This window comes from Salvelinus namaycush, chromosome 3 (genome assembly GCF_016432855.1).
Source record: "Salvelinus namaycush isolate Seneca chromosome 3, SaNama_1.0, whole genome shotgun sequence".
Classification (NCBI taxonomy): Eukaryota; Metazoa; Chordata; class Actinopteri; order Salmoniformes; family Salmonidae; genus Salvelinus; species Salvelinus namaycush.
In genome coordinates this window covers 85,883,056-85,909,684 of record NC_052309.1, presented here as the reverse complement: position 1 = coordinate 85,909,684, position 26,629 = coordinate 85,883,056, and the positions used below count along the sequence as shown (strand labels likewise).

Genomic DNA, 26,629 nt, shown 5'->3' with positions numbered 1-26,629 from the left:
GTTTGATTGGGGGAGTTGTTCCGTCTGATTCTGCTTGGCCGGGTTCGACCGTATCAGGATCTGTTTTGGGATGTGCGTAAACACACCTCAGTCAACCTGAGCGGGCGACTCGTGTCGGGTGTGTGTGATTCGGACTGCCCCTCTCGTCGGACCATTCATTTTGAGCAGCCTTGTGTGGGCTGATCGGCGCGACTGTTTGTACTCTCTAGTTGAGCGGCTGGGCTCAGGCGCAGGGCTACAACTAGCAGCCCATACGGTCAAAACAGATAATGTAGGTAGAAAATCCTGTGATACCTCTTCAATAAAATTAGTAGAAGGAATGCTTGGACAGGTTACTTATGAATAACGGCTCTAGAGATAACAGAGAACTGCATAAATAAGTAGTTAGGAAGCCATGATACCGCTCTTTAAAAAAGGAACATTTTTAAAAAGGTCTGCTTGGGTGGGATATTCACGTCGCGGCAGAAGGGTCTGTTGGTGAATATTTAGTAGTTAAATAAATATTTCATGGTTACCGCTTTGAAAGAAGGACTGAACGGGTGAAATATTTAGAAGGCAGGGAAAACGTTAGCCCGATTGTGCGGCGTTCAACTGCAAAAGTAGCTTATACGGTCAAAGCATAAATCAGTAGGTTGTAGGAAAACGTTGGCCCGATTGTGCGGCGTTCAACTGCAAAAGTAACTTATACGGTCAAAACATAAATCAGTAGTTAAATAAATATTCATAGTTTCCGCTCTGAAAGGAGGACTGTACGGGTGAAATATGTAGGTGCAGGAAAACGTTGGCCCGATTGTGCGGCGTTCAAATGCAAAAGAAATCCTGCGAATAAAAAAACCGCTCTGTCTAGCTAACAGGGTTTTGTAATTCAGTAGGTCACGCCACAATACTACTCTAATAATAGAAGAAAAGATCAGTATTGGGGGGGGTGAATAGGATATGAAGACTAGCTGATCCGATTAGACAGTAGTCTCGTCATATTGTAGAAATCTTAGCAGTCTAGGCTTATGTAGGAGGAAGTGAATTAAGTCAATAAAGAAAGACTAAGTTGTTTTGAGGTAAAAACAAAGGGATTGAATGAACCGGTGAAAAATAAAAAGGATGAATGAGAATGTTGTAAGAAATGAGTGGATCTGTGTAAAAATAGAACATTAGGAAAGACAAGTTGTGTGTGTGTAGGCAGAACGTCCAGAAGAGGGAGCTCGCAGCCTTCCTGTGAATAGAGTAGAACGTTGAGGAAGGGTGCTGTTAACTGCTATTAGGCAGAGGGAACGAAATTAAGAAACATCGAAGTAAAATAAGTTGTAATCAAGGATAAAAACACTGATGTGATAAAGTAATAAGCGACCATAGTAGAATTACTAAAAAAGGTGTCAAAACAAAGAATAAATAAAAATACTTAAAAAGGCGTTAACCGAATAGTATAAATACGGATAGAAAAGTGTGAAACAAAACAGAAAGTAGGAGCGCCAATAAATTGAAATTATACTATAAAGTTAAAAATGAATCTAGGTTGGTTAAGATAAATAGTGGAATCCAGGACACATTAAGAATTCGCGTACGGTGAAACAAAGAAGGAGGAAAAAACAGGCCGTCAGACACTCTGTGTCTACAGAAGCTACGGTCTAAAAAATAGCCTGCAGGGTAGACAGCGGTGCAAAATGGAGTGGCCAGGATAAAAAGGAGAACAGGGGTGGCTTGACTCACTAGTAAATTGACCATAGGATCAAACAATAAGAATATGGAGAAGAGGTAAGAAAGTAGAGACAAAATAAATAAATAAAGGTAAAAGTAAGACGTTAGATAGAGATCTTAACGGAGCGGGCAGTGGACCTGTGTGGTTCAGTTGGTAGAGCATGGTGCTTGCAACGCCTGGGTTGAGGGTTCAATTCCCACGGGGGGACCAGGATGAATATGTATGAACTTTCCAATTTGTAAGTCGCTCTGGATAAGAGAGTCTGCTAAATGACTTAAATGTAATGTAAATGTAATCATAAAATTGATTAGAGCTATAAGAATAGAATAAACCAAACGGATAAAATGAATTAATAATGATATCCGTAAAGGGAAAAACACAGTGATATTTGAAGTACTGTACTAGAATAAGACATTAAGTCTTCTGTAGTATTCAGAAATAATGTCTGTACTATAAAGAGTAGGCTTTGATAAGAGAAATTAAGTGATGTGACAAATGAATTATTAATTGGAAAGGAGATTAGCTCTACCTCGGAAAAATAATAAATAAAAGGTGTATGGGAGTATTTAGGAAAAATAAATGAATAAATAGTGGCATGAAAACAAAAATGATTGTTTCTCCCTAGCATAGAGTTTTTTTTTTTTTTAAAGCCATGGAGTCACTGAAAGACGCGCACATTAGTTCTACCGACTTCGGATTGAATATGAAAAAACTGGATAATGGGGGACGCCATTACCCGGTAACATTCTATCTTCAGAAAATACATTACTATAAAAGGCAAATGTGGTTCCACTCGTCCTCGCAGACGTGCGGGTGATTAGTAGAACTATTGACAATATCTAAAAACAAATAAGAAAATAGCTCCCTGTTTTGAATATGGATATAGCGGGTTATGGGGAAAATTAGTGTAAGGTGACACTAGAACTTAGTGTGGTAGCAGGAAATGCCGATATACGAGAGTTTATTTCCTTGTCAAAATAACAAACAACTAATCGGTTTGAGGTTAGTGTGAATGGAATTTTTACTTGGCGGTGTATTGTCTCTGAGCGAACAATGAGTGGTTCATAGAGATTACAGTTTATATGTGGTCAAGACGAAGTATTAGATCACGTTTGACTTGACATATAGTAGAGTACAGATGGAATTTTAATTGTTAGACATTCTATACCGTCATTCTCTGAAAAATGTTAAGATGTTTATGGAATAAAAACTATTTGCAGATTAAAAGCTGACGTTGTGAAATTAACGATATGTATACTTTCTTTTCCAGAAAAAAAGGGTTTAATCTTCTCTGGTCAAAATATCATTGGAGTCTGCATTACTGTGGAAAGCAGTTAATTAAAGTCAGACGCTTTAAAAATAAAAATATCTGGATAAGGCTAATAAATGGAGTTCTGGATAAGTGAGTCCAGTCCCTGTGTGCTATTGGCTATGGTTTACTAGTAAGTGCACCGTGTACTGGGAATGAATATACATTAGTAGATTTATTGGAAGGGCTTTTTCCACTTCAGTTTCAATTTGGGTATGCAGAATGATGGAATTATTTTTTGAAAAATGTATTTAAGTTGTTCCTAAAGAAAGGGGAGTGGAAACATTTTAATGGTGTCAAAATGCCCTGATTCCTAAGAATTTCCTGTGAAAGACTGATCACCTTTTACTAGAAATTGTTGGAACAGGTGGGATTTAATTTTTAAATGATTGAAAGACACAAGACTCTATTCAAAATGTATAATTATTTTGAAAATCTATTATGTCCCTGGGAAAATTATGAAGAGTTGTACCCTTAAATTGAATAAGTTATTTGGAATAGGTTTATTTTTGTTTTTTTGATATAACATGTGTTCATAGGTAAAATTATCAGTTCCTTGGGGTTATGGTCTTTGGGTAAATACACAAATGTGCTTTGTTCATTCTGCATATAAAAAGTGATGTAGGTTACTCCGGGGGGTTTATTGGAGTATGGGTTTCTGTGTGGGTTTTGTTGATGGATACATCATCTGTGGTTCATCTGGGAGATCACCAGTAGAATAAGGGAGTTGTCATAAAAGGTGACGTCAGAATGCTTTAAGGCATGGGAGAGAATATCACCACAAGTGGGTGTGGAGCTCATACCCACCCTAATCGACTGAATAGTGAGGGACAACTGTGTCTGATGACCTGGGAACTGTATCAAATAATAGATATGTTGAAATGATATGGGCCAGGGTGAATTATGATTTAAAGGAATTGGGGTATTGAACTTTTATTACCAGGCCACTCATGAGAGAAAAACTGAGACAAAAGGGCTATTGGGAAATTAGATAATACTGGTAATAAAAGTGTTTAGTATAAATGTTAATTATTAAAGGGATGATGTGTATTGAATTGATAAGGTCAAATTTGAGTTAAAGTAAACACTGAGGATTGTTATCCTGAATATTGGGTTGGAAAATGTATTAAAAAAAAAAAAAAAATAACTGTTTAGTTATTTAGATATAGCACTGTTTAAATTTAATAGGCCTAGGGCCGCTCTGGAATCTAATCCTGGGACAAGGAGGTTGACAAAACTTCCAGAATATTAGATTACAGGTTTTTGTTTCTTTTGTTTTATAATGTCATTGGAATTGTAATGATAAAATGTAATGTTTAATTGAATAAAAAGGTAGTCTGTTGTGCGAAGATACCCATGAATGAAGAAGAAAGAGACCAATAATAACATGGGCATAGAATGAAACAGATGGACGTTTTCTCCAGGTTTAATTACATTAGAAATAGTGGAAATTTATTGCAAATGTGTAATTATTATAATTTTTTTTCTCTTTTTCTCGTTTGGTCAATTTATTTTTGTTTTGAGGAACATAAGGTTGTGTATATGTTCCTGAGGAGGGACTGATACTGATATAAATGATGTATAAATTGACTTAAGGATGTTTTAAGTATGTATCAAACAATGGCTGTTATGGGTTAGGGGACTCATAAATGAAGGTAATGGTAGTGAAGGGGTGTTATTTCTAGAAACTATGTATAATAATAGAGATAATGCACAGAAAAGGAAAGACAGCTGGCTGTGTAAAATATAGGGACAATTCTAAAGTAAATAGAACAATTCACATATCTAAAGATATGATAAAAAGAATAAGTGGTGGCATTTTGAACACTAGAGCAAAAGTTTAAGAAACTTATGACTTAGTTTTGTTAGGATTGGATATTCTTTCAACTGGAAGACACTTGACTGATTACATGTTATTTTACAGCAGTTGCTGTAGGGACCATCATTTGACTATCATTATAAATATTTCTGTGGCAGGAGGCCAGGTATTTGAGGTAGAATGGTTACATAGGGCTGTTATTAAAAATTAAGATTTAGTGATCTTGCTATAAGAAGGAAGTCTGTTGTCAGGGAATAACCCATGTGTTAGTGTGTATGTTCTCAGGAAAAAAAAACAGCCAGAAATGGAAGGGCTTGGGCTGCATTCTGGAGACTGAGTGTACATCAAGATACACCAGGCTGGTGGTATACTTCTTACAACACTGCAGTGGTAAAGTTCTTCATGTTTCTCTTTGGTGGGTACATAAGTCTCACGAGAAGTGAGGTCCAGCTGAATAAAGGGTGAGCTTGAAAACACCATGACAGAGGACGTGGAATCAGAGAGAGAGAGAGAGAGACTAGATTCCACTATAGACATACTGGGTTGAGTTTGAGGGTTACTTGTTTCATTTTTTAATACATCATGTGAAAAAGAATAGATGATAGGATATTATACTCTAAACAAACATGTTAAAGGGATTGATATGAAAGCATAAACAGTGTTGAATTAATTCAAGAAGAGATAATGTTAATTGTAGGTTATGCACATGATTATCAGTTGAAATGGAGCAGATGGGAAACTAAGTAAAAATTGACATGATTTGGGAACACCTCTCAGAACCTGGGGCCGAAAGGGGAAGACTGGGTGGAAGCATGAGGAAGCTTTTTAGGGCTTTTATTTTTGTGGAGTCCAGCAGAAAAGTATCCTGGAGGCATAGAGTCAGGTAAAGAGAGAGTGGGAATTGTCATGGTCTCAGATTTCAGTGTGCATGAATATATTTATGCATAACACATAACATTGTCAATGCTGTTATGTTTTGTCTGTTGTTTTCCAAGTCTTATGTTTAGGAAACCAGAAGGAGAGGGGTTCGCCAGCTTCAGCTGGAATGTCTGTTTGTTGTGTGATGAGTGATGGAAGTAAGAGGATGTATGGTGCAATCATAGAACAGAGGCCATAAGTCTCTAAGTATGAATGCTTCACAGAAAGTAGGCAGAAACCTGAACCAGGATGAGAGGTTCTGTGTTTGATGATCCAAGGGGACCAGAAGGACCTCTCCCAGTGATACCAGGAGATCTAGTCCACGTTCGAGTGTTCCGGAGGAAGTGGGATCAACCGAGGAGAGATGGACCCTATGAGGTGGCCAAAGCAACAAGAACGGCCGTCCAAGTGAAAAAGAAGCCAGACGTGGTACCATCTGAACCACTGCAGCTGAGTCCCAACAGAGAGAAGGACACAACCACATAGAGATGAGGACACAGAGGATGCTGATTCACCAGGAGGGAGCCTGGAGGGAGCAGGAGCAGCGGAAACGATTGAGATGCCGGGGAGGAGTCAAGAAAACAGCAAATCAAGTGAAAACCAAAATATGACACGTGCACCGACTAATGCACCCAGAAAAGGAGGAGAGGCCTCACAAGGAACAGAATAAGAACGTTTCTTCCCTAAAATTGAAACCCTTCCAGATGGAAGCTAAGTCCGGCCTGAGGAGGGAGCCTCAGGTGAAGAAAGAGGAGGAAAAGTCCCGCAAGCTGAAGAAAATGGGGATTACCCCACAATTGACTTTTAAACTTTTGAATGGCCTCCTTTACAGACAATTGATGTTAGAACAACAAAAGAATAATGACATTGACATAACAGAAGTAACAGTGAATGCTAGTATAGAAACAACAGACTAATGCACAATCAAGATGTATGGTGGGAGCAGGAAGAGAAGAATGGAATCAGCCGAACAATCCAAAAAGACTGACAAGGTTAGAATCTATGTTCCACCTCAACTTATAACAGAAGCAGGAGAACTGAAGTCTATCTCAATCATAAGGATCAAACCCTTACCGGAGATGGCACTCTGTGGATGGACACATCACCAAACAAAGGGACAAGTCGTTTGGGATCCGAAAGGATGTGACCTGACATTAATCAAAGAAAAAGACGAGAGGGTGCTCATCATGAATCAGATTGAACCAGTTGAAGGTGAAGAATTAATAGTTGAAATAACAAGAACAACAGTGACCGAAGGGAGTAGCACCACGGTCATTAAGATTGATCCCACCCCTGCACCTGAACAGGAAGAACCTGTGACAACAACAAGGGTGGCGGCTGCTGTGACGACCACAGTAGTTACCACTAGATGACATCGACTGCCCTTACCAAGCAGACCACCGTGCCAACAAAGCAACCTGAGACATCAGTCAGGAGAATTTTTACTGATATTTGAAACTTTCTGATAAACTCTAATGATCTACCTCAAAATAAGAACATTGAAAAAGCAACAGAATTAGATATATCAGAATCAGAAGCACTCAAGGACACCACACGAGAAGAAGTAGTGAAGAAGAAGTGATACGAATGGGCTAAGAATATGGCAAACAGACACAGAATGGACAATTGTATTTTGTGAAGAAAATCACCTTTGTCTGATCTTTTAATAGTCTCTGAACCAGCATCATTTAAAAACTGTGTAAGTTGGAAAAATGACTATTGTACCAATAGAAAGTATTCTATTCCCTTGTGTGACATTGAATGTAGGATTGCTCAAGGGAGCACTAGAGGCAGAGCCATGTTAAACGAGACTAAGTTGGGAGACAATGATTGTGCTGCCTATGAAATTAGAACTGAATTAAATGGACCCCAATTAGACAGAAGTACTGTGGTTAAAGGAAAATATGAATGTTTTTACAGCCATGACACCGAAGGAATTGATGTAGGAAACACCACTGTAGAATGTGATACTATTTGGGTTTTAGAGAATGTGGGAGTTCGTAAAAATAATGATAAAGGGTTGTGTGGTCACATAACTCAGGTTGCGCCATCTCTTAATATGTTGAAAAATCAAGACAGAGGTATTGCTGATAGTTTCTGGATGTGTGGAAAAAACTAACTGTTGAATGTATTGCCTGATGGATGGATTGGTCTTTGTGCCTTAGTTAGAGCAATTAAATAGGTTACTATTATTGAATCACTCCATGATGACTATGTTAAAACCTAGAGTTAAAAGGGTTTATGATAAGGATCCTGAGGTATACCTTAATGCAATTGGACTGCTTAGAGGTCTACTTAGGGATTTCAAGGCCAGAGAGGAGGTTAAATCAGGATTTGAATCTATATTTCTGTGGATAACACCAAATATGAACTTAGAATGGATTAATTATATATGATATAATCAACAGGGATTCATTAACTATACTTAATTGGCTCTTAGTGGAGAAGGGTGGAGTTTGTGCCATGTTTGCTAGGATGGCCATCGTGTTGGAAGGAGGGTTATTGACTCTGGGTATTGCAGTTTGTTGTGTTATACCCCTGGTAAAGTTAATTGTGGTTCAGACAACAGTTAAACAGATGTCTGTAATGAGAGATGACTCTCCTGTGGTGATTGATCTTGTACCAGGAAGCCCAGGCAATTATACCAATAAGTATGGAAAGCCTTGCAATGCGGTTGGAGGACCTCTTGACTGCCCCTTTGGTAACCTTAACTGTCTCTATGAAGTGATTGGGGGGTTGGTCATGCGTGTCACGATTTTCGTAAGGATGATTTCCATGTATATGTTCAATTACCCAGTTCAGATATATATTTACTTATACATGTCCACAAAAAGTGTCATTTGCGTCACTATTGCAAGTGGTGTACAAAAATTCATGAGGATGGTCATAACCATCACCCAGAACCTTTTTTCTGTGCCAAGTGTTAAAGAGGAGCTTGTCTTATTTGTAAGGATGAGGACTGTGCTCCTAGATAATGGGGTTTTAGCATTTTTATTTGGCCTAATGCTTTGTGTTCTTTGTATGTTTCTTTGAATTTTTATATATATATCGATGAACATATATATTTTCTTTTAATTAAAGTTAGTTTTGCCTTCTAAAAATAGGATCATTTTACAAAAACATGTTAGGTGACAGAGGGTATTCCGGTTACAAGTGTCTATGGACCATGTATTAAATCATCTAACAAAGGTTGGTAGGTGTCTGCACGGGGGGATAATGTTGAAATGTTTTGTCTAGTTAGGTTTTCTTTCATGTTTCTAATTAGATCTTTTACTCTTATGAAAATTGGAGATGTTTGGTCTAGTTAGGTTTTCTTTAATGTTTCTGATTGGATCTTTTACTCCTATTTCACATTGGAGATGTTTGGTCTAGTTGGTTTATATGCTTCACTTTGTTTTAATTTTTTTGTATTTTCTTGTTTATCATAGGTATTTTAATTTACTATCCCAAAGTCTTATTTGTATCATTTATGTGGCTAAATAGCCCCAGAGGGGGGATTGTAGTAGTAACATAAGACACATGGATAACATATAAAGACATAAGACAGCTGAACATTAAAGTAACGAACCACATGTTCACGTTGATCATGAGACTGTGGTAATGGAGATATACTAAGGGACGTTCTGGCCCTCTTATTTTCTCCATTGTGCTGACAGACTGACCAGACACATGGGCACCTAAAACAATTGGACACACTAGACTTATAGTCTACACATTCCACTAAAAGCACACATACCAGAGAAATATGCCTAAGGCAACTGGACACTAATGATAAGAAGAGACATAGAGTCTGCCAATTCCAATAAGGACATACCAGAGAACATGCTGGGGCATTGAATTAAATACAGGGTTGAGTCATAGGCCTAGAGTATAGAGGGACATATATTATTTTTAAGACAAGCATGGGTCTGGCCACTATTATAATTTAACTGAAAGCAGATAATGGGCGTTAGTAGGCGTGAACAAGCAGGAAGCCTGAACTAAAAAGATAAGGATGGCAGGAAGAATTAGGGGAAGTATGCTTATTTGCATATGGGGTGGACCCATATGCTATTTATGTATAAATGTTGGAACCGGGGTTGGGAAGCGGTGTGTGTTCCGCGGGGTGTGTTCCGCGGGGACATGCCAGTGGGCTGTACAGTTGTAATAAAGAGCATGTTTGATTTTAAAAGTTCTGGTAAGCGTTGTATTTGAAAATGATTTTCCACGACATATTTGGCGAGCTTGCCAGGAGCTGATAGGGACTGGGACGTTCTTGGCTGATGATGGGTTCTTTGGACAATCTAACAAACAGAGGTGGCCGCCCAACTAGACGGTAAGCAAGTTCTTACAATAGTTGAAATGTTTGTGTAAGATTGCTTCAGAGATACTGTCTCAGCGAGAGGAGCGCCACGTAAGTCTCTCTTTCAAATTTCCTAAAATGAAACCAGTAAATACAAAAGAACTTTTAAATTCAATGAATTTGCATGTATGTGTAATTTGGGGAATGGTATTAAATATAAATGTATGCGCATGTATAGAGACTGAGTGAATAGGTGCTGTGAACTTTGCTTGTGTTAGATGTAGAGTGAGCATGCATGCGCTCGTTCAGATCAGACCGTTCGAATGTGTAGCTTAAATGATGCGGTTGTTTGCGCATCTGGCTGAGATGGCTGGTTAACATTTTTGAAAAGGTCTGCTTGGGTGGGATATTCACGGCGCGGCAGAAGGGTCTGTTGGTGAATATTTAGTAGTTAAATTAATATTTCATGGTTACCGCTTTGAAAGAAGGACTGAACGGATGAAATATTTAGAAGGCAGGAAGAACGTTAGCCCGATTGTGCGACGTTCAACTGCAAAAGTAGCTTATACAGTCAAAGCATAAATCAGTAGGTTGTAGGAAAACGTTGGCCCGATTGTGCGGCGTTCAACTGCAAAAGTAGCTTATACAGTCAAAGCATAAATCAGTAGGTTGTAGGAAAACGTTAGCCCGATTGTGCGGCGTTCAACTGCAAAAGTAACTTATACGGTCAAAGCATAAATCAGTAGGTTGTAGGAAAACGTTGGCCCGATTGTGCGGCGTTCAACTGCAAAAGTAACTTATACGGTGAAAACATAAATCAGTAGTTAAATAAATATTCATAGTTTCCGCTCTGAAAGGAGGACTGTATGGGTGAAGTAGTAGGTGCAGGAAAAACGTTGGCCCGATTGTGCGGCGTTCAAATGCAAAAGAAATCCTGCGAATAAAAAACCGCTCTGTCTAGCTACCAGGGTTTGGTAATTCAGTAGGTCACGCCACAATACTACTCTAATAATAGAAGAAAAGATAAGTATTGGGGGTTGAATAGGATATGAAGACAAGCTGATCCGATTAGACAGTAGTCTCGTCATATTGTAGAAGTCTAGGCTTATGTAGGAGGAAGTGAATTAAGTCAATAAAGAAAGACTGAGTTGTTTTGAGGTAAAAACAAAGGGATTGAATGAACGGATGAAACATAAAAGGATGAATGATAATGTTGTAAGAAATGAGTAGATCTGTGTAAAAATAGAAGATTAGGAAGGAAAGACAAGTTGTGTGTGTGTGTAGGCAGAACGTCCAGGAGAGGGAGCGCGCAGCTCTCCTGTGACAGAGTAGAGTTGATGAAGGGTGTCGTTAACTGCTATTAGGCAGAGGGAAAGAAGTTAAGAAACATCGAAGTAAAATAAGTTATAAGCAAGGATAAAAACACTGATGTGATAAAGTAGTAAGCGACCATAGTAAAATTACTAAAAAGGTATCAAAATAAATAATGAATAAAAATAATTAAAGAGGAGTTAACCGAATAGTATAATATGAATAGAACAGTGTGGTAACAAAACAGAAAGTAGAATCGTTGATAAAATGAAATTGTACTATAAAGTTAAAAACGAATCTAGGTTAGTTAAGATAAATAGTGATAAATAGTGAAATTCAGGACAGATTAAGGATTCACGAACGGTGTAACAAAGGAAGAGGAAAAAACAGGCCGTCGATCACTCTGTGTCTACAGAAGCTACGGTCTAAAAATAGCCTGAAGGACAGAGACCAGAATATGAGAGGTTGGTTTCACTAAAACCGTGAATCAGGAATTAAACAGTAAAATGGGATAAAAGACAATGAAACAATAAGAATATAGAGAAGAGGTAAGAAAGTATAGACAAAATAAATAACTAAAGGTAAAAGTAAGACGTTAGATAGAGATCTTAATGGAACGGGCAGTGGACCTGTGTGGCTCAGTTGGTAGAGCATGGTGCTTACAAACGCCTGGGTTGAGGGTTCAATTCCCACGGGGGGACCAGGATGAATATGTATGAACTTTCCAATTTGTAAGTCGCTCTGGATAAGAGCATCTGCTAAATGACTTAAATGTAACGTAAATGTAATTTTAAAAATTGATTAGAACTGTAACAACAAACCAAATGAATAAATAATGATATCTGTAAAGGGAAAAAAAAAAACAGTGATATTTGAAGTACTGTACTAGAATAAGACATTAAGTCATCTGTAGTATTCAGAAATAATGTATGTACTGTATAGAGTAGGCTTCGATAAAAGAAATTAAGTGATGTGACAAATGAATTATTAATTGGAAAGGAGATTGGCTCTACCTCGGAAAAATAGTAAATAAAAGGTGTAGAAATACATGGGAGTATTTAGGAAAAATAAATAAATAAATAGTCGCATGGGACCAAAATGTGAAGCTCGATTTGTAGGCGTTCTGATGTCAACATTCTATCATCAGAAAATACATTGCGATGAGGTTGTGTGTGTGGTTCCTCTAGTCCTCGCAGACGTGCGGGTGATTGGCAGAACTATTGACAAGATCTAAGAACCAATAAGAAAATAGCTCTCTGTTCTGGATATAGGTATATCGGGTATGGGAAAATTAGTGTAATGTGACATTAGAACTTAGTGCGGTAGTAGGAAATGCCGCTATACAAGAGTTTATATCCTTGTCAAAATAACAAACAACTAATTGGTTTGAGGTTAGTGAGAATGGAATTTTTTACTTGTCGGTGTATAGTCTCTGAGCGAACAATGAGTGTTTCATAGAGATTACAGTTTATATGTGGTCAAGAAGAAGTATTAGATCACGTTTGACATCTAGTAAAATAACGATGGAATTTTAATTGTTAGACATTCTATACCACAATTCTCTGGAACTGTTAAAGACGCTTTAGAATAAAATTTATGGATAAGTAAAATTATTGGTTTGCTGACTAAAAGGTAACGTTGTGAATATTAACAATATGTACACTTTCTTTTCCAGAAAGAATAAGGGAAAAAAAGGGTTTTTTAATCTTCTCTGGTCAACAATGTCATTGGAGACTGCATTACTGTGGAAAGCAGTTAATTAAAGTCAGCCGCTTTAAAAATAAAAATATCTGGATAAGGCTAAAACATGGAGTTCTGGATGAGTGAGTCCAGTCCCTTTGCGATTATTGGCTTATGATTCACTAGTGAGTACACCATGTACTGGGAATGAATATGCATTAGTAGATATATTGGAAGGGTTTTTTCCAATTCAGTTTCAAATTGGGTATGCAAAAGGATGAACATGTTTTTGAAAAATGTATTTAAGTTGCTCCTAAAGAAAGGGGGAGTGGAAACATATTAATGGTGTCAAAATGCCCTGAATCCTAGGAATTTCTTGTGAAAGACTGATCACCTTTTACTAGAAATTGTTGGAACAGGTGGGATATACTTATAAAATGTTTAAGACACCAGACTCTATTCAAACTGTATAATTACTTTGAAAATCTATTATGTCCCTGGGAAAATTATGAAGAGTTGTACCCTTAAATTGAATAAGTTATTCGAATAGGTTTATTTTAATTTTTATTTTCGATATAACATGGGTTCATAGGTAAAACTATCAGTTCTTTGGGGTTATGGTCTTTGGGGGAATACACAAATGTGTTTTGTTCATTATGCATATAAAAAGTGTTGAAAGTTATTCTAAAAGGGTTTATTGGAGTGTGGGTTTCTGTAAGGGTTTTGTTGATAAAAACATCATCTATAATTCATCTGAGAGAACACTGGTGGAATAAGGGAGTTATCATAAGAAGGTGACGTCAGAATGCTTTAAGGCATGGGAGAGAATATCACCACAAGTGGGTGTGGAGATCAAACCCACCCTAACCGACTGAACAGTGAGGGACAACTGTGTCTGATGACCTGTGAACTGTATCTAAAAAAAAGACATGCTGAAATTACATTATATTTGTTGGGAGAATAATGACTTAAAGTTATTGGGGTACTGATTTTTTTATTATCAGGCCATTCATGAGAGAAACTGAGACAAAAGGGCTATTGGGAAAATAGATGGTACTGGTAATTAAAGTGTTTAGTATAAATGTTAATTATTAAAGGGATGTTGTGTATTGAATAGATAAGGTCAAATTTGAGTTAAAGTAAACACTAAGGACTGTTATCCTGAATATTGGGTTGGAAAATGTATTTAAGAAATAACTGTTTAGTTATTTAGATATAGAACTGTTTAAATTTAATAGGCCTAGGGAAGCTCTGGAAACTAATCCTGAGACAAGGTGGTTGACAAAACTTACAGAATATTAGATTACAGGTTTTTTTGTTTCTTTTGTTTTATAATGCCATTGGAATTGTAATGATAAAATGTAATAATATAAGTAATTGAATAAAAAGGTAGTCTGTTGTGCGATGATACCCAAGAATGAAGAAGAAAGAGACCAATAATAACATGGGCATAGAATGAAACAGATGGACGTTTTCTCCAGGTTTAATTACATTACGAATAGTGGAAATTTATTGCAAATGTGAAATTATTATAATTTTTTATTTTATTTTTTTTATTTTTTTATTTTCTTTCTCTTTTTCTCGTTTGGTCACTTTATTTTTGTTTTGAGGAACATAATGTTGTGTATATGTTCCTGAGGAGGGACTGATACTGATATAAATGATATATAAATTGACTTAAGGATGTTTTAAGTATGTATCAAATAATGGCTGTTATGGGTTAGGGGACTCATAAATGAAGGTAATGGTAGTGAAGGGGTGTTATTTCTAGAAACTATGTATAATAATAGAGATAATTCACAGAAAAGGAAAGACAGCTGGCTGTGTAAAATATAGGGACAATTCTAAAGTAAATAGAACAATTCACATATCTAAAGATATGGTAAAAAGAATAAGTGGTGGCATTTTGAACACTAGAGCAAAAGTTTAAGAAACTTATTACTTAGTTTTGATAGGATTGGATATTAATCCAACTGGAAGACATTTGACTGATTACATGTTATTGTACAGCAGTTGATGTAGGGAACATCATTTGACTATCATTGAATATTTCTGTGGCAGGAGGCCAGGTATTTGAGGCAGAATGGTTACATAGGGCTGTTATTAAAAATTAAGATTTAGTGATCTTGCTAATGTTGTCAGGAAATAACCCATGTGTTAGTGTGTATGTCCTCAGGAAAAAACAGCCAGAAATGGAAGGGCTTGGGCTGCATTCTGGAGACTGAGTGTACATCAAGATACACCAGGCTGGTGGTATACTTCTTACAACACTGCAGTGGTAAAGTTCTTTATGTCTCTCTTTGGTGGGTGCATAAGTCTCACGAGAAGTAAGGTCCAGCTGAATAATGGGTGAGCTTGAAAACACCATGACAGAGGATGTGGAATCAGAGAGAGAAAGAGAGAGAGATTAGATTCCACTATAGACATACTGGGTTGAGTTTGGAGGCTACTTGTTTTATTTTTAATACATCATGTGAAAGAGAATGGATGATAGGATATTATACTCTAAACAAACATGTTAAAGGGATTGATATGAAAGCATATACAGTGTTGAATTAATTCAAGAAGAGAGAATGTTAATTGTAGGTTATGCACATGATTATCAGTTGAAATGGAGTAGATGGGAAACTAAGTAAAAATGACATGATTTGGGAACACCTCTCAGAACCTGTGGCCGAAAGGGGAAGACTGGGTGGAAGCATGAGGAAGCTTTTTAGGGCTTTTATTTTTGTGGAGTCCAGCAGAAAAGTATCCTGGAGGCATAGAGTCAGGTAAAGAGAGAGTGGGAATTGTCATGGTCTCAGATTTCAGTTTGCATGAATATATTTATGCATAACACATAACATTGTCAATGCTGTTATGTTTTGTCTGTTGTTTTCCAAGTCTTATGTCTAGGAAAACAGAAGGAGAGGGGTTCGCCAGCTTCAGCTGGAATGTCTGTTTGTTGTGTGATGAGTGATGGAAGTAAGAGGATGTATGGTGCAATCATAGAACAGAGGCCATAAGTCTCTAAGTATGAATGCTTCACAGAAAGTAGGCAGAAACCTGAACCAGGATGAGAGGTTCTGTGTTTGATGATCCAAGGGGACCAGAAGGACCTCTCCCAGTGATACCAGGAGATCTAGTCCACGTTCGAGTGTTCCGGAGGAAGTGGGATCAACCGAGGAGAGATGGACCCTATGAGGTGGCCAAAGCAACAAGAACGGCCGTCCAAGTGAAAAAGAAGCCAGACGTGGTACCATCTGAACCACTGCAGCTGAGTCCCAACAGAGAGAAGGACACAACCACATAGAGATGAGGACACAGAGGATGCTGATTCACCAGGAGGGAGCCTGGAGGGAGCAGGAGCAGCGGAAACGATTGAGATGCCGGGGAGGAGCCAAGAAAACAGCAAATCAAGTGAAAACCAAAATATGACACGTGCACCGACTAATGCACCCAAAAAAGGAGGAGAGGCCTCACAAGGAACAGAATAAGAACGTTTCTTCCCTAAAATTGAAACCCTTCCAGATGGAAGCTAAGTCCGGCCTGAGGAGGGAGCCTCAGGTGAAGAAAGAGGAGGAAAAGTCCCGCAAGCTGAAGAAAATGGGGATTACCCCACAATTGACTTTTAAACTTTTGAATGGCCTCCTTTACAGACAATTGATGTTAGAACAACAAAAGAATAATGACATTGACATAACAGAAGTAACAGTGAATGCTAGTATAGAAACAACAGACTAATGCACAATCAAGATGTATGGTGGGAGCAGGAAGAGAAGAATGGAATCAGCCGAACAATCCAAAAAGACTGACAAGGTTAGAATCTATGTTCCACCTCAACTTATAACAGAAGCAGGAGAACTGAAGTCTATCTCAATCATAAGGATCAAACCCTTACCGGAGATGGCACTCTGTGGATGGACACATCACCAAACAAAGGGACAAGTCGTTTGGGATCCGAAAGGATGTGACCTGACATTAATCAAAGAAAAAGACGAGAGGGTGCTCATCATGAATCAGATTGAACCAGTTGAAGGTGAAGAATTAATAGTTGAAATAACAAGAACAACAGTGACCGAAGGGAGTAGCACCACGGTCATTAAGATTGATCCCACCCCTGCACCTGAACAGGAAGAACCTGTGACAACAACAAGGGTGGCGGCTGCTGTGACGACCACAGTAGTTACCACTAGATGACATCGACTGCCCTTACCAAGCAGACCACCGTGCCAACAAAGCAACCTGAGACATCAGTCAGGAGAATTTTTACTGATATTTGAAACTTTCTGATAAACTCTAATGATCTACCTCAAAATAAGAACATTGAAAAAGCAACAGAATTAGATATATCAGAATCAGAAGCACTCAAGGACACCACACGAGAAGAAGTAGTGAAGAAGAAGTGATACGAATGGGCTAAGAATATGGCAAACAGACACAGAATGGACAATTGTATTTTGTGAAGAAAATCACCTTTGTCTGATCTTTTAATAGTCTCTGAACCAGCATCATTTAAAAACTGTGTAAGTTGGAAAAATGACTATTGTACCAATAGAAAGTATTCTATTCCCTTGTGTGACATTGAATGTAGGATTGCTCAAGGGAGCACTAGAGGCAGAGCCATGTTAAACGAGACTAAGTTGGGAGACAATGATTGTGCTGCCTATGAAATTAGAACTGAATTAAATGGACCCCAATTAGACAGAAGTACTGTGGTTAAAGGAAAATATGAATGTTTTTACAGCCATGACACCGAAGGAATTGATGTAGGAAACACCACTGTAGAATGTGATACTATTTGGGTTTTAGAGAATGTGGGAGTTCGTAAAAATAATGATAAAGGGTTGTGTGGTCACATAACTCAGGTTGCGCCATCTCTTAATATGTTGAAAAATCAAGACAGAGGTATTGCTGATAGTTTCTGGATGTGTGGAAAAAACTAACTGTTGAATGTATTGCCTGATGGATGGATTGGTCTTTGTGCCTTAGTTAGAGCAATTAAATAGGTTACTATTATTGAATCACTCCATGATGACTATGTTAAAACCTAGAGTTAAAAGGGTTTATGATAAGGATCCTGAGGTATACCTTAATGCAATTGGACTGCTTAGAGGTCTACTTAGGGATTTCAAGGCCAGAGAGGAGGTTAAATCAGGATTTGAATCTATATTTCTGTGGATAACACCAAATATGAACTTAGAATGGATTAATTATATATGATATAATCAACAGGGATTCATTAACTATACTTAATTGGCTCTTAGTGGAGAAGGGTGGAGTTTGTGCCATGTTTGCTAGGATGGCCATCGTGTTGGAAGGAGGGTTATTGACTCTGGGTATTGCAGTTTGTTGTGTTATACCCCTGGTAAAGTTAATTGTGGTTCAGACAACAGTTAAACAGATGTCTGTAATGAGAGATGACTCTCCTGTGGTGATTGATCTTGTACCAGGAAGCCCAGGCAATTATACCAATAAGTATGGAAAGCCTTGCAATGCGGTTGGAGGACCTCTTGACTGCCCCTTTGGTAACCTTAACTGTCTCTATGAAGTGATTGGGGGGTTGGTCATGCGTGTCACGATTTTCGTAAGGATGATTTCCATGTATATGTTCAATTACCCAGTTCAGATATATATTTACTTATACATGTCCACAAAAAGTGTCATTTGCGTCACTATTGCAAGTGGTGTACAAAAATTCATGAGGATGGTCATAACCATCACCCAGAACCTTTTTTCTGTGCCAAGTGTTAAAGAGGAGCTTGTCTTATTTGTAAGGATGAGGACTGTGCTCCTAGATAATGGGGTTTTAGCATTTTTATTTGGCCTAATGCTTTGTGTTCTTTGTATGTTTCTTTGAATTTTTATATATATATCGATGAACATATATATTTTCTTTTAATTAAAGTTAGTTTTGCCTTCTAAAAATAGGATCATTTTACAAAAACATGTTAGGTGACAGAGGGTATTCCGGTTACAAGTGTCTATGGACCATGTATTAAATCATCTAACAAAGGTTGGTAGGTGTCTGCACGGGGGGATAATGTTGAAATGTTTTGTCTAGTTAGGTTTTCTTTCATGTTTCTAATTAGATCTTTTACTCTTATGAAAATTGGAGATGTTTGGTCTAGTTAGGTTTTCTTTAATGTTTCTGATTGGATCTTTTACTCCTATTTCACATTGGAGATGTTTGGTCTAGTTGGTTTATATGCTTCACTTTGTTTTAATTTTTTTGTATTTTCTTGTTTATCATAGGTATTTTAATTTACTATCCCAAAGTCTTATTTGTATCATTTATGTGGCTAAATAGCCCCAGAGGGGGGATTGTAGTAGTAACATAAGACACATGGATAACATATAAAGACATAAGACAGCTGAACATTAAAGTAACGAACCACATGTTCACGTTGATCATGAGACTGTGGTAATGGAGATATACTAAGGGACGTTCTGGCCCTCTTATTTTCTCCATTGTGCTGACAGACTGACCAGACACATGGGCACCTAAAACAATTGGACACACTAGACTTATAGTCTACACATTCCACTAAAAGCACACATACCAGAGAAATATGCCTAAGGCAACTGGACACTAATGATAAGAAGAGACATAGAGTCTGCCAATTCCAATAAGGACATACCAGAGAACATGCTGGGGCATTGAATTAAATACAGGGTTGAGTCATAGGCCTAGAGTATAGAGGGACATATATTATTTTTAAGACAAGCATGGGTCTGGCCACTATTATAATTTAACTGAAAGCAGATAATGGGCGTTAGTAGGCGTGAACAAGCAGGAAGCCTGAACTAAAAAGATAAGGATGGCAGGAAGAATTAGGGGAAGTATGCTTATTTGCATATGGGGTGGACCCATATGCTATTTATGTATAAATGTTGGAACCGGGGTTGGGAAGCGGGGTGTGTTCCGCGGGGTGTGTTCCGCGGGGACATGCCAGTTGGCTGTACAGTTGTAATAAAGAGCATGTTTGAATTTACAAGTTCTGATAAGCGTTGTATTTGAAAATGATTTTCCACGACATAATGCATCTCAATACTCTACACTGGGTATGGTAGTAGGTGCCAGGCGCACCGGTTTGTGTCAAGAACTGCAACACTCCTGGGTTTTTAATGCTCAACAGTTTCCCGTGTGCATCAAGAATGGTCCACCTCCCAAAAGACACCCAGTCAACTTGACACAACTGTGGGAAGCATTGGAGTCATGGGCCAGCATCCCTGTGGAACGCTTTTGACACCTTGGAGAGTCCAAGCCCACATGAATTGAGGCTGTTCTGAGGGGGAAAAAAGGGGGGTGCAAATCAAATTTAGGCAGGCGTTCCTAATGTTTGGTATACTCAGTATATATATATATATATATGGTGTCAATTGTTGCTGTTGTTACAATTTTGACTTAACATATAGCTGGCTATCTTTCATTTGGACAGATGTACAGTACCAGTCAAAAGTTGACACACCTACTAATTCCAGGGTTTTTATTTTTACATTGTAGAATAATAGTGAAGACATCAAAACTATGAAATAGAACATATGGAATCATGTAGAAACCAAAAAAAGCATTAAACAAATATATTTTATATTTGAGATCCTTCAAAGTAGCCACCCTTTGCACACTCTTGGCATTCTCTCCCAGCTTCATGAGGTAGTCACCTGGAATGTATTTCAATTAACAGGTGTGCCTAAAAAGTTAATTTGTGGAATTTCTTTCCATCTTAATGTGTTTGAGCCAATCAGGTGTGTTGTGACAAGGTAGGGGTGGTATACAGAAGATATATCTATTTGGTTAAAGACCAAGGCCATATTATTGCAAGAACAGCTCAAGAGAAACAATAGTCCATTACTTTTAGACATGGTCAGTTAATCCAGAACAGTATTTTTATTTCACCAATATAGTCTAAACCAGTTTACTATTAAAAACTTCCCAAACCTTACATATGCAAATACTCAATTGTATATTACCAATTGGTGCTGAAAAGGAGACGAATATGCATGTATTGGGGCTCCCGAGTGGCGCAGCGGTCTGAAGGCACTGCATCTGTGCTAGAGGCAGCACTACAGACCCTGGTTCGATTCCAGGCTGATTCACAACCGTCCGTGATTGGGTGGCGCACAATTGGCCCAGCATTGTCCGGGTTAGGCAGTCATTGTAATTAAGAATGTGTTCTTAACTGGCTCACCTAGTTAAATACATTACATAGCTTTCAAAAATATTCTGAACGGTTATCCATGTAGTCTACCCACTCGGCACAGATGTCAGTTCAACGTCTGGATATCAAATAAAGGATTTAGGTAAAAGATTTCTCAAATCCAAAATTAATTTTACTTTGATGCAACAAGTGTTAAATGAAAACATTGCCCAGTGGATAGTGAGTCCGAGAAATTGTTCAATATTAAGTACAAATTTAAAGTGACGACTTAAGATAAATGTTCTGAAAACTCAGACAATCTTTTGGTCAGCAAGTATGAGTGTTCTCAGCAATTTCATTAAAATGCATTCAACGTGCAGAAGGGAACCACACCTGCATATCTTTGTCAAGGAAGACTATGTATATAACATTCATTCTACAATATTGTGCCCAGCTGAACATGCCCCAGGCTTTAGGATGGTATTTCAGGAAAAAGGTTCTAGTCAGAAACACAACACTGAGATCACACTTGATTTTCAATAACACCTTTGGTTCCAGTTTAAAAACAGATGAATGGCACAAGAAATGAATACTTGGAGCGCTATATTTGAGGAGAAGTTTATTTTTATTGCACAAGAAGTGACCAGCTTTTAAATTGCAGGCATATTTAGCCCCTGAGCAGTGAGTGGAAGGCCTGTAGAGTTTAGGGGTCGTCAATATCCAGGAACTACTTCTTGGATGGAGCCATCCCACTGTACCAGGAACAGGACCCATCACTCCTCTTGAGACAGGCAGAGTACTTGGCCTGGGGTCCGCTTTGGCCATCGGCCAACAACCAGTCTGTCCAAAGGCACTCATCTGGGGCGCTGACGGGACAGGGGAGGGAAGAGCAGCGGATGATCTGTAGATCAGAGCAGGGAGAGAGAAAGATCCAGATCACTGACTGATCATTACCCCAATACTCTAGCTCTTGTGTTTAGCCAATGTGACAAAGTAAACATTTAACAAAAGTGGTGTAAAGTAACTTGACTATAATTCCTGTCACACACCGTGCAATCACAGCCGCTTTGGTAGCGTTGAGTCAAGCTCTTCTTTTGTGTGCCATTCAAGTCCTCCCAGTACTGAATAAAGTCACACATGACTAAATGCATCCTGCCATCAGTATTCATGCTGCCTGGAGACAGAGAGAAGACAGTGAGTGAACAACCTGTGGGGTAAAAGTTAACCCCAGATGCTGATCTTGGATCCATTTCCTCTTTCCCCCCCACAAATGGTTAAGATTAGAAATGGGTGAGGTGGAAACAGATCCTAGATCTGTCCCTGGGGGTAACTTTACCCTGGAGCAGGAAGACATACCGATGCAGCCTGGAACACTAGAATTTATCATAATAAATAAGTGATGCATTAGTTGTAAACATTTATAAGCATTAACATTTAAAATCATAACATTAGGTATTATAAAGTGTAACTTGAAGAGCCAGGCTGTATCACATCCGGACGTGATTGGGAGTCCCATAGGGCGGCGCACAGTTGGCCCAGCGTCGTCAGGGTTTGGCCGTCATTGCAAACAAGAATTTGTTTAACTGACTTACCAAGTTAAATAAAGGTTAAAAAAAAGTAAAGTATTTATTCTAAAGCACTTGATTTCTTGTACAAGATGAAGTCAATAGTTTAGAACAGGCCATGATGCTGCAAGCACAGGTTGAGCAGTGTAACCGGTGCTAGCAATGAACTTGGTGACGTAGTGAGAACCGCACCCGTGAAGAGATAAGCCTTGTTGATTTCCAGGGTCACACCACACGAGGCTGGGGAGGATGAAGTGAAGACGGCGTGGATAACCCGGTCAGGACCTTTGAACATCTAGCCAATCACAAGGAGAGAACAAAGGATCTGTCAAACATCTACATATACAGTTTTGAACCTAACCGACTGCAGCTCTCAGGCACTGTCAGTCGTTCCTAATTCCTTCCCTATTCCCTCAGCCTGATGTTTGCAGATCAAAAAATATTTATTAAACTAACCTTACTTTTTATCAGGGTGTCATACGGAGACCATGGTATTTTTTAGTCAAATTATTCTGAGTCGCCCTAGAGGCAACTAAACATCACATTTAGAATATTTTGAAGATCGTTCCGCAAAAATAATTCAGGCAGATTCATCCAACTCGGTTAAGACCAATGGAATATCCAGAGTTAAACATCCCTGATCTGAGACAGGCTGTAACTATAATGTCTAAAGGTGGGTAATAATGTTAGGTAGTGAGAGTTTTAGTAAAAGGGCTTTATAAATATAAATCCGGCAATTTATCCACACACGTGACAAAGAACCAGCCAACTTCCTGGTAGAGAATACAGTGATGAGTACCAAACCCCCATCACCAGTAATAATGTGCAGTACATTATGATGAACTGCATTTAAAAGCTTTGATGAAATGGCAGCTGCAGTCATAGATGATGTCACCATAGTCTAGGACTGGAATGAACGTCAACTGAATAATGTGCTTTCCAGCAAGAGGAATGAGCCATTTCTACAGAAGCTCCTTTTCATATGGTGGAAGCTCCACAACTACACCGTTTATGCCAACCCAGATCTGCAAACACTGAAGGGATGGAGCCCAGGGGAAAGGAGAGAACTGGGACCAGCTGTCAGACTGGGGTTCAGGGGGCTTCAATGTTTCAGTGCAGGAAGGAACAACCACTTAATAAAAAGGATGATCATACCTTGATCTGTTGGATGTCATACTTGATCTCGTTAGACAAAGCTTTCTTGCCAACCACCTTCGCCCTGATCACTAGAAGAGGGAGAAAAGGTTTAACATTATTGAAATTATATCTGTCACACTGATGGTTTAAGGGTGATATGGATCAGAGAACAGTGTAGAATGCTTTACAGACCCAAAATTGTACAGTCTTTTCAGACTGTTTATGCACAAGTTAAGACTCAGTGTAACATTCTGGCTAGGTTTACACCAAAACAGATGTCTAGTCCATTTCCCTCCTGGTCCTACATTCCTAGCGCTGGTCTTCTGCTTTTAATTTGACACACCTGGTTTAAGCATGCCCTCTGTAGATGATTGGTTCAGGTAGGAAGATGCGGCAGAGTGTCTGGTACAGTAGCTGCTGCTATAAGATTATTCCATAGAACAGAACCTCAAGTCATTGGCACATGGACTCGACAAGGCGTCGAAAGCATTCCATAATTATGCCGGCCCATGTGGACTCCAATGCTTCCCACAGTTGTGTCAAGTTGGCTGGATGTCCTTTGGGTGGTGGGCCATTCTTGATACACAGGAAACTGTTGTGAAAAACCCAGCAGCGTTGCAGTTCACTTAAACGGGTGCGCCTGGCACCTACTACCATGCCCCATTTAACGGCACTTCAATCTTTGGTCTTGCCCATTCACCCTCTGAATGGCACACATACACAAGCCATGTCTCTGGGCTTAAACAGCCTTCTTTAACCTGTCTACTCCCCTTCATCTACTCTGATTGGAGTGGTTTGAACAAGTGACATCAATAAGGGATCATAGTTAACTCCTGGCCAGTCCATGTCATGGAAAGAGCAGGTGTCCTTAATGTTTTGTAAACAGACCTCAATGTGTAGGCACACTTTATGCCTAAAGCAAAGCAGGGCTCTCAACCCTGTTCCTGGAGAGCTGCCGTCCTATAGGTTTTACTCCAACACTAATCTACCGCACCTGATTCTAATAATTAGCTGGTTGATAAACGGACTCAGGTTCGTTACAAACGGGTTTGATTTAACATTTTTACAGGAGCATAGCTCTCCAGGAACAGGGTTGAGAGCCCATCTTACTGTCGCCTACTTAATTCTGTAAATAAGTGTGAGAAGATGTAAACAGGCTTAATGAGCATGTCATAATTATTTATACTACGACCACAGACAATACATAAAATGTTTCCATGCTGCGTATTGATAGCTTCAACATGTGAAGAAAAGCTGAAAAGTGAAATGTCGCCAAATTCGCCTTACCGATATCTGCATCGCAAAAAGCCTGTTGAGGATGCGGAGGGGAGCATCTGCAAGCCTCAGCGATGTCTTCGACCCGCCAAAGGAACAGAACGAGCAGAGTAATGAAACAACTACTTACATACCGCGTCATTTGGAAACGAATTATGGTTACACAAATATCACAAAACGATCCGACTAATGAAAGTTTGAGGCGTAAATTACAATAACACGTATTTCCCTTAGAGACTGTTCCCAGAACGACGGATAACTCCTACAAATACTTTCCCCTCAACGTAGACATCCGCTATTTATTGCAGGCTGTGAGCTCCTCCCCCAGTCAGAACCCAGCCTATGGTAGGCTGAGCATTCAATTACTCCAGAACAGCAACCATTCATTAAAAAAATCCTCTAACTAATGGCTCAACCACAGGCTCAACATGCCCGGCTGCCATAAATTGGGGATGAAACTGAAATATCATTTTTTGTTTTTTGGGGGGCTCCCGAGTGGTGCAGCGATCTAAGGCAATGCATCTCAGTGCTAGTGGCGTCACTACAGACCCTGGTTTGATTCCAGGCTGTATCACAATCTGGCCGTGATTGGGAGTACCATAGGGCGGCGCACAATTGGCCCAGCGTCCGGGTTTGGAAGGGTACGACGTCATTGTAAATAAGAATGTACCTAGTTAAATAAAGGTTAAATTAAAAAAATTGTCTAAGCCTACTGGACTTCCTTCAAGTTTTGTTGCTTTCAGTAAAAAAAAAAATTAAACACCTGGGGAAATTTCAGAGCAGGCTCAACTTGCCCAACTGCTCAGTTCACTTGCCCCTGTCATCCCATATATGAGATGAAAATGGCAGATTGTTGTTGATAAGCGCCTAAATTGCCTGTACAGTAACACGCTATACATGACATCATAGGCGGAAATCCCAGAGGGGACGGGGGGGACACGACCCCCCCATCTTGGGAAAATTCTGATTTGTCCCCCCCAATATATCACTGTAAACATAACTATGTAATTTCAATAATATTAATAATACGCAATGAAAGCACTTGTGCTGATTATAGACACTTAATAGCGCGTTTTTAAGTTTCAAAAGATTGCGACCCCCCCCGCCCTTTGCCTCACAATGGTTTGATCCACTGCCAGTTCTTTAGCTGGCAAGGTAATAGAGGGTTCGTATCTACTGTTCGAAAGGGACATGTACGTAACTGACGTGAGGTTAATCCAGTCAATCCATAGCAGGTCCATAGCAATGTTATTTATTTATTTTTATGTTGGCAGGGTTCACACACTAGCTGAATTTGCAGAGCTAGCGCGCAAACTAAAGCAAACATTAACTATCAAGCTAGCTAGTACCTATTCCATTTATGTGGAGTCGTCAAAGATGGAATCTTTGCTATCGTCAGTTTATTCCAAGATCAGCATGCAGTGCTTCGACGTCCCTGTGATAAGGTTAGCGATAAACTGAAGTCCAAACTGAACAGAACAGAACTACACTCTCTTCTACCATTGTCTTAAATATATATA

The 26,629-nt window shown here is 38.9% G+C and overlaps 1 protein-coding gene across 1 annotated transcript; it reads right to left on the bottom strand.

Moving 5' to 3' along the window:
• Positions 1–21,740: 21,740 nt before the first annotated feature.
• LOC120041601 (metalloproteinase inhibitor 2-like) lies at positions 21,741–25,400 on the bottom strand. The gene is made up of 5 exons (XM_038986472.1): positions 25,122–25,400; positions 23,853–23,923; positions 22,890–22,992; positions 22,182–22,306; positions 21,741–22,033 (listed from the first exon to the last, which is right to left on the bottom strand). The coding sequence occupies exons 1-5, from the start codon at positions 25,249–25,251 to the stop codon at positions 21,860–21,862; spliced, it is 603 nt and encodes a 200-aa protein (XP_038842400.1). The 5' UTR covers positions 25,252–25,400; the 3' UTR covers positions 21,741–21,859.
• Between the last annotated feature and the right edge of the window lie 1,229 nt (positions 25,401–26,629).

What these genes read in the sequence shown, in the direction of transcription:
- LOC120041601 (XM_038986472.1), bottom strand. Translation starts at nt 25,251, where the DNA reads ATGACGCGGTATGTAAGTAGTTGTTTCATTACTCTGCTCGTTCTGTTC. An exon ending in TTTTTGCGATGCAGATATCG is followed by an intron (nt 23,924 to 25,121) that starts GTAAGGCGAATT and finishes TCCCTCTTCTAG; the next exon opens with TGATCAGGGCGAAGGTGGTT. An exon ending in CAAGGCTTATCTCTTCACGG is followed by an intron (nt 22,307 to 22,889) that starts GTGCGGTTCTCA and finishes CTCTGTCTCCAG; the next exon opens with GCAGCATGAATACTGATGGC.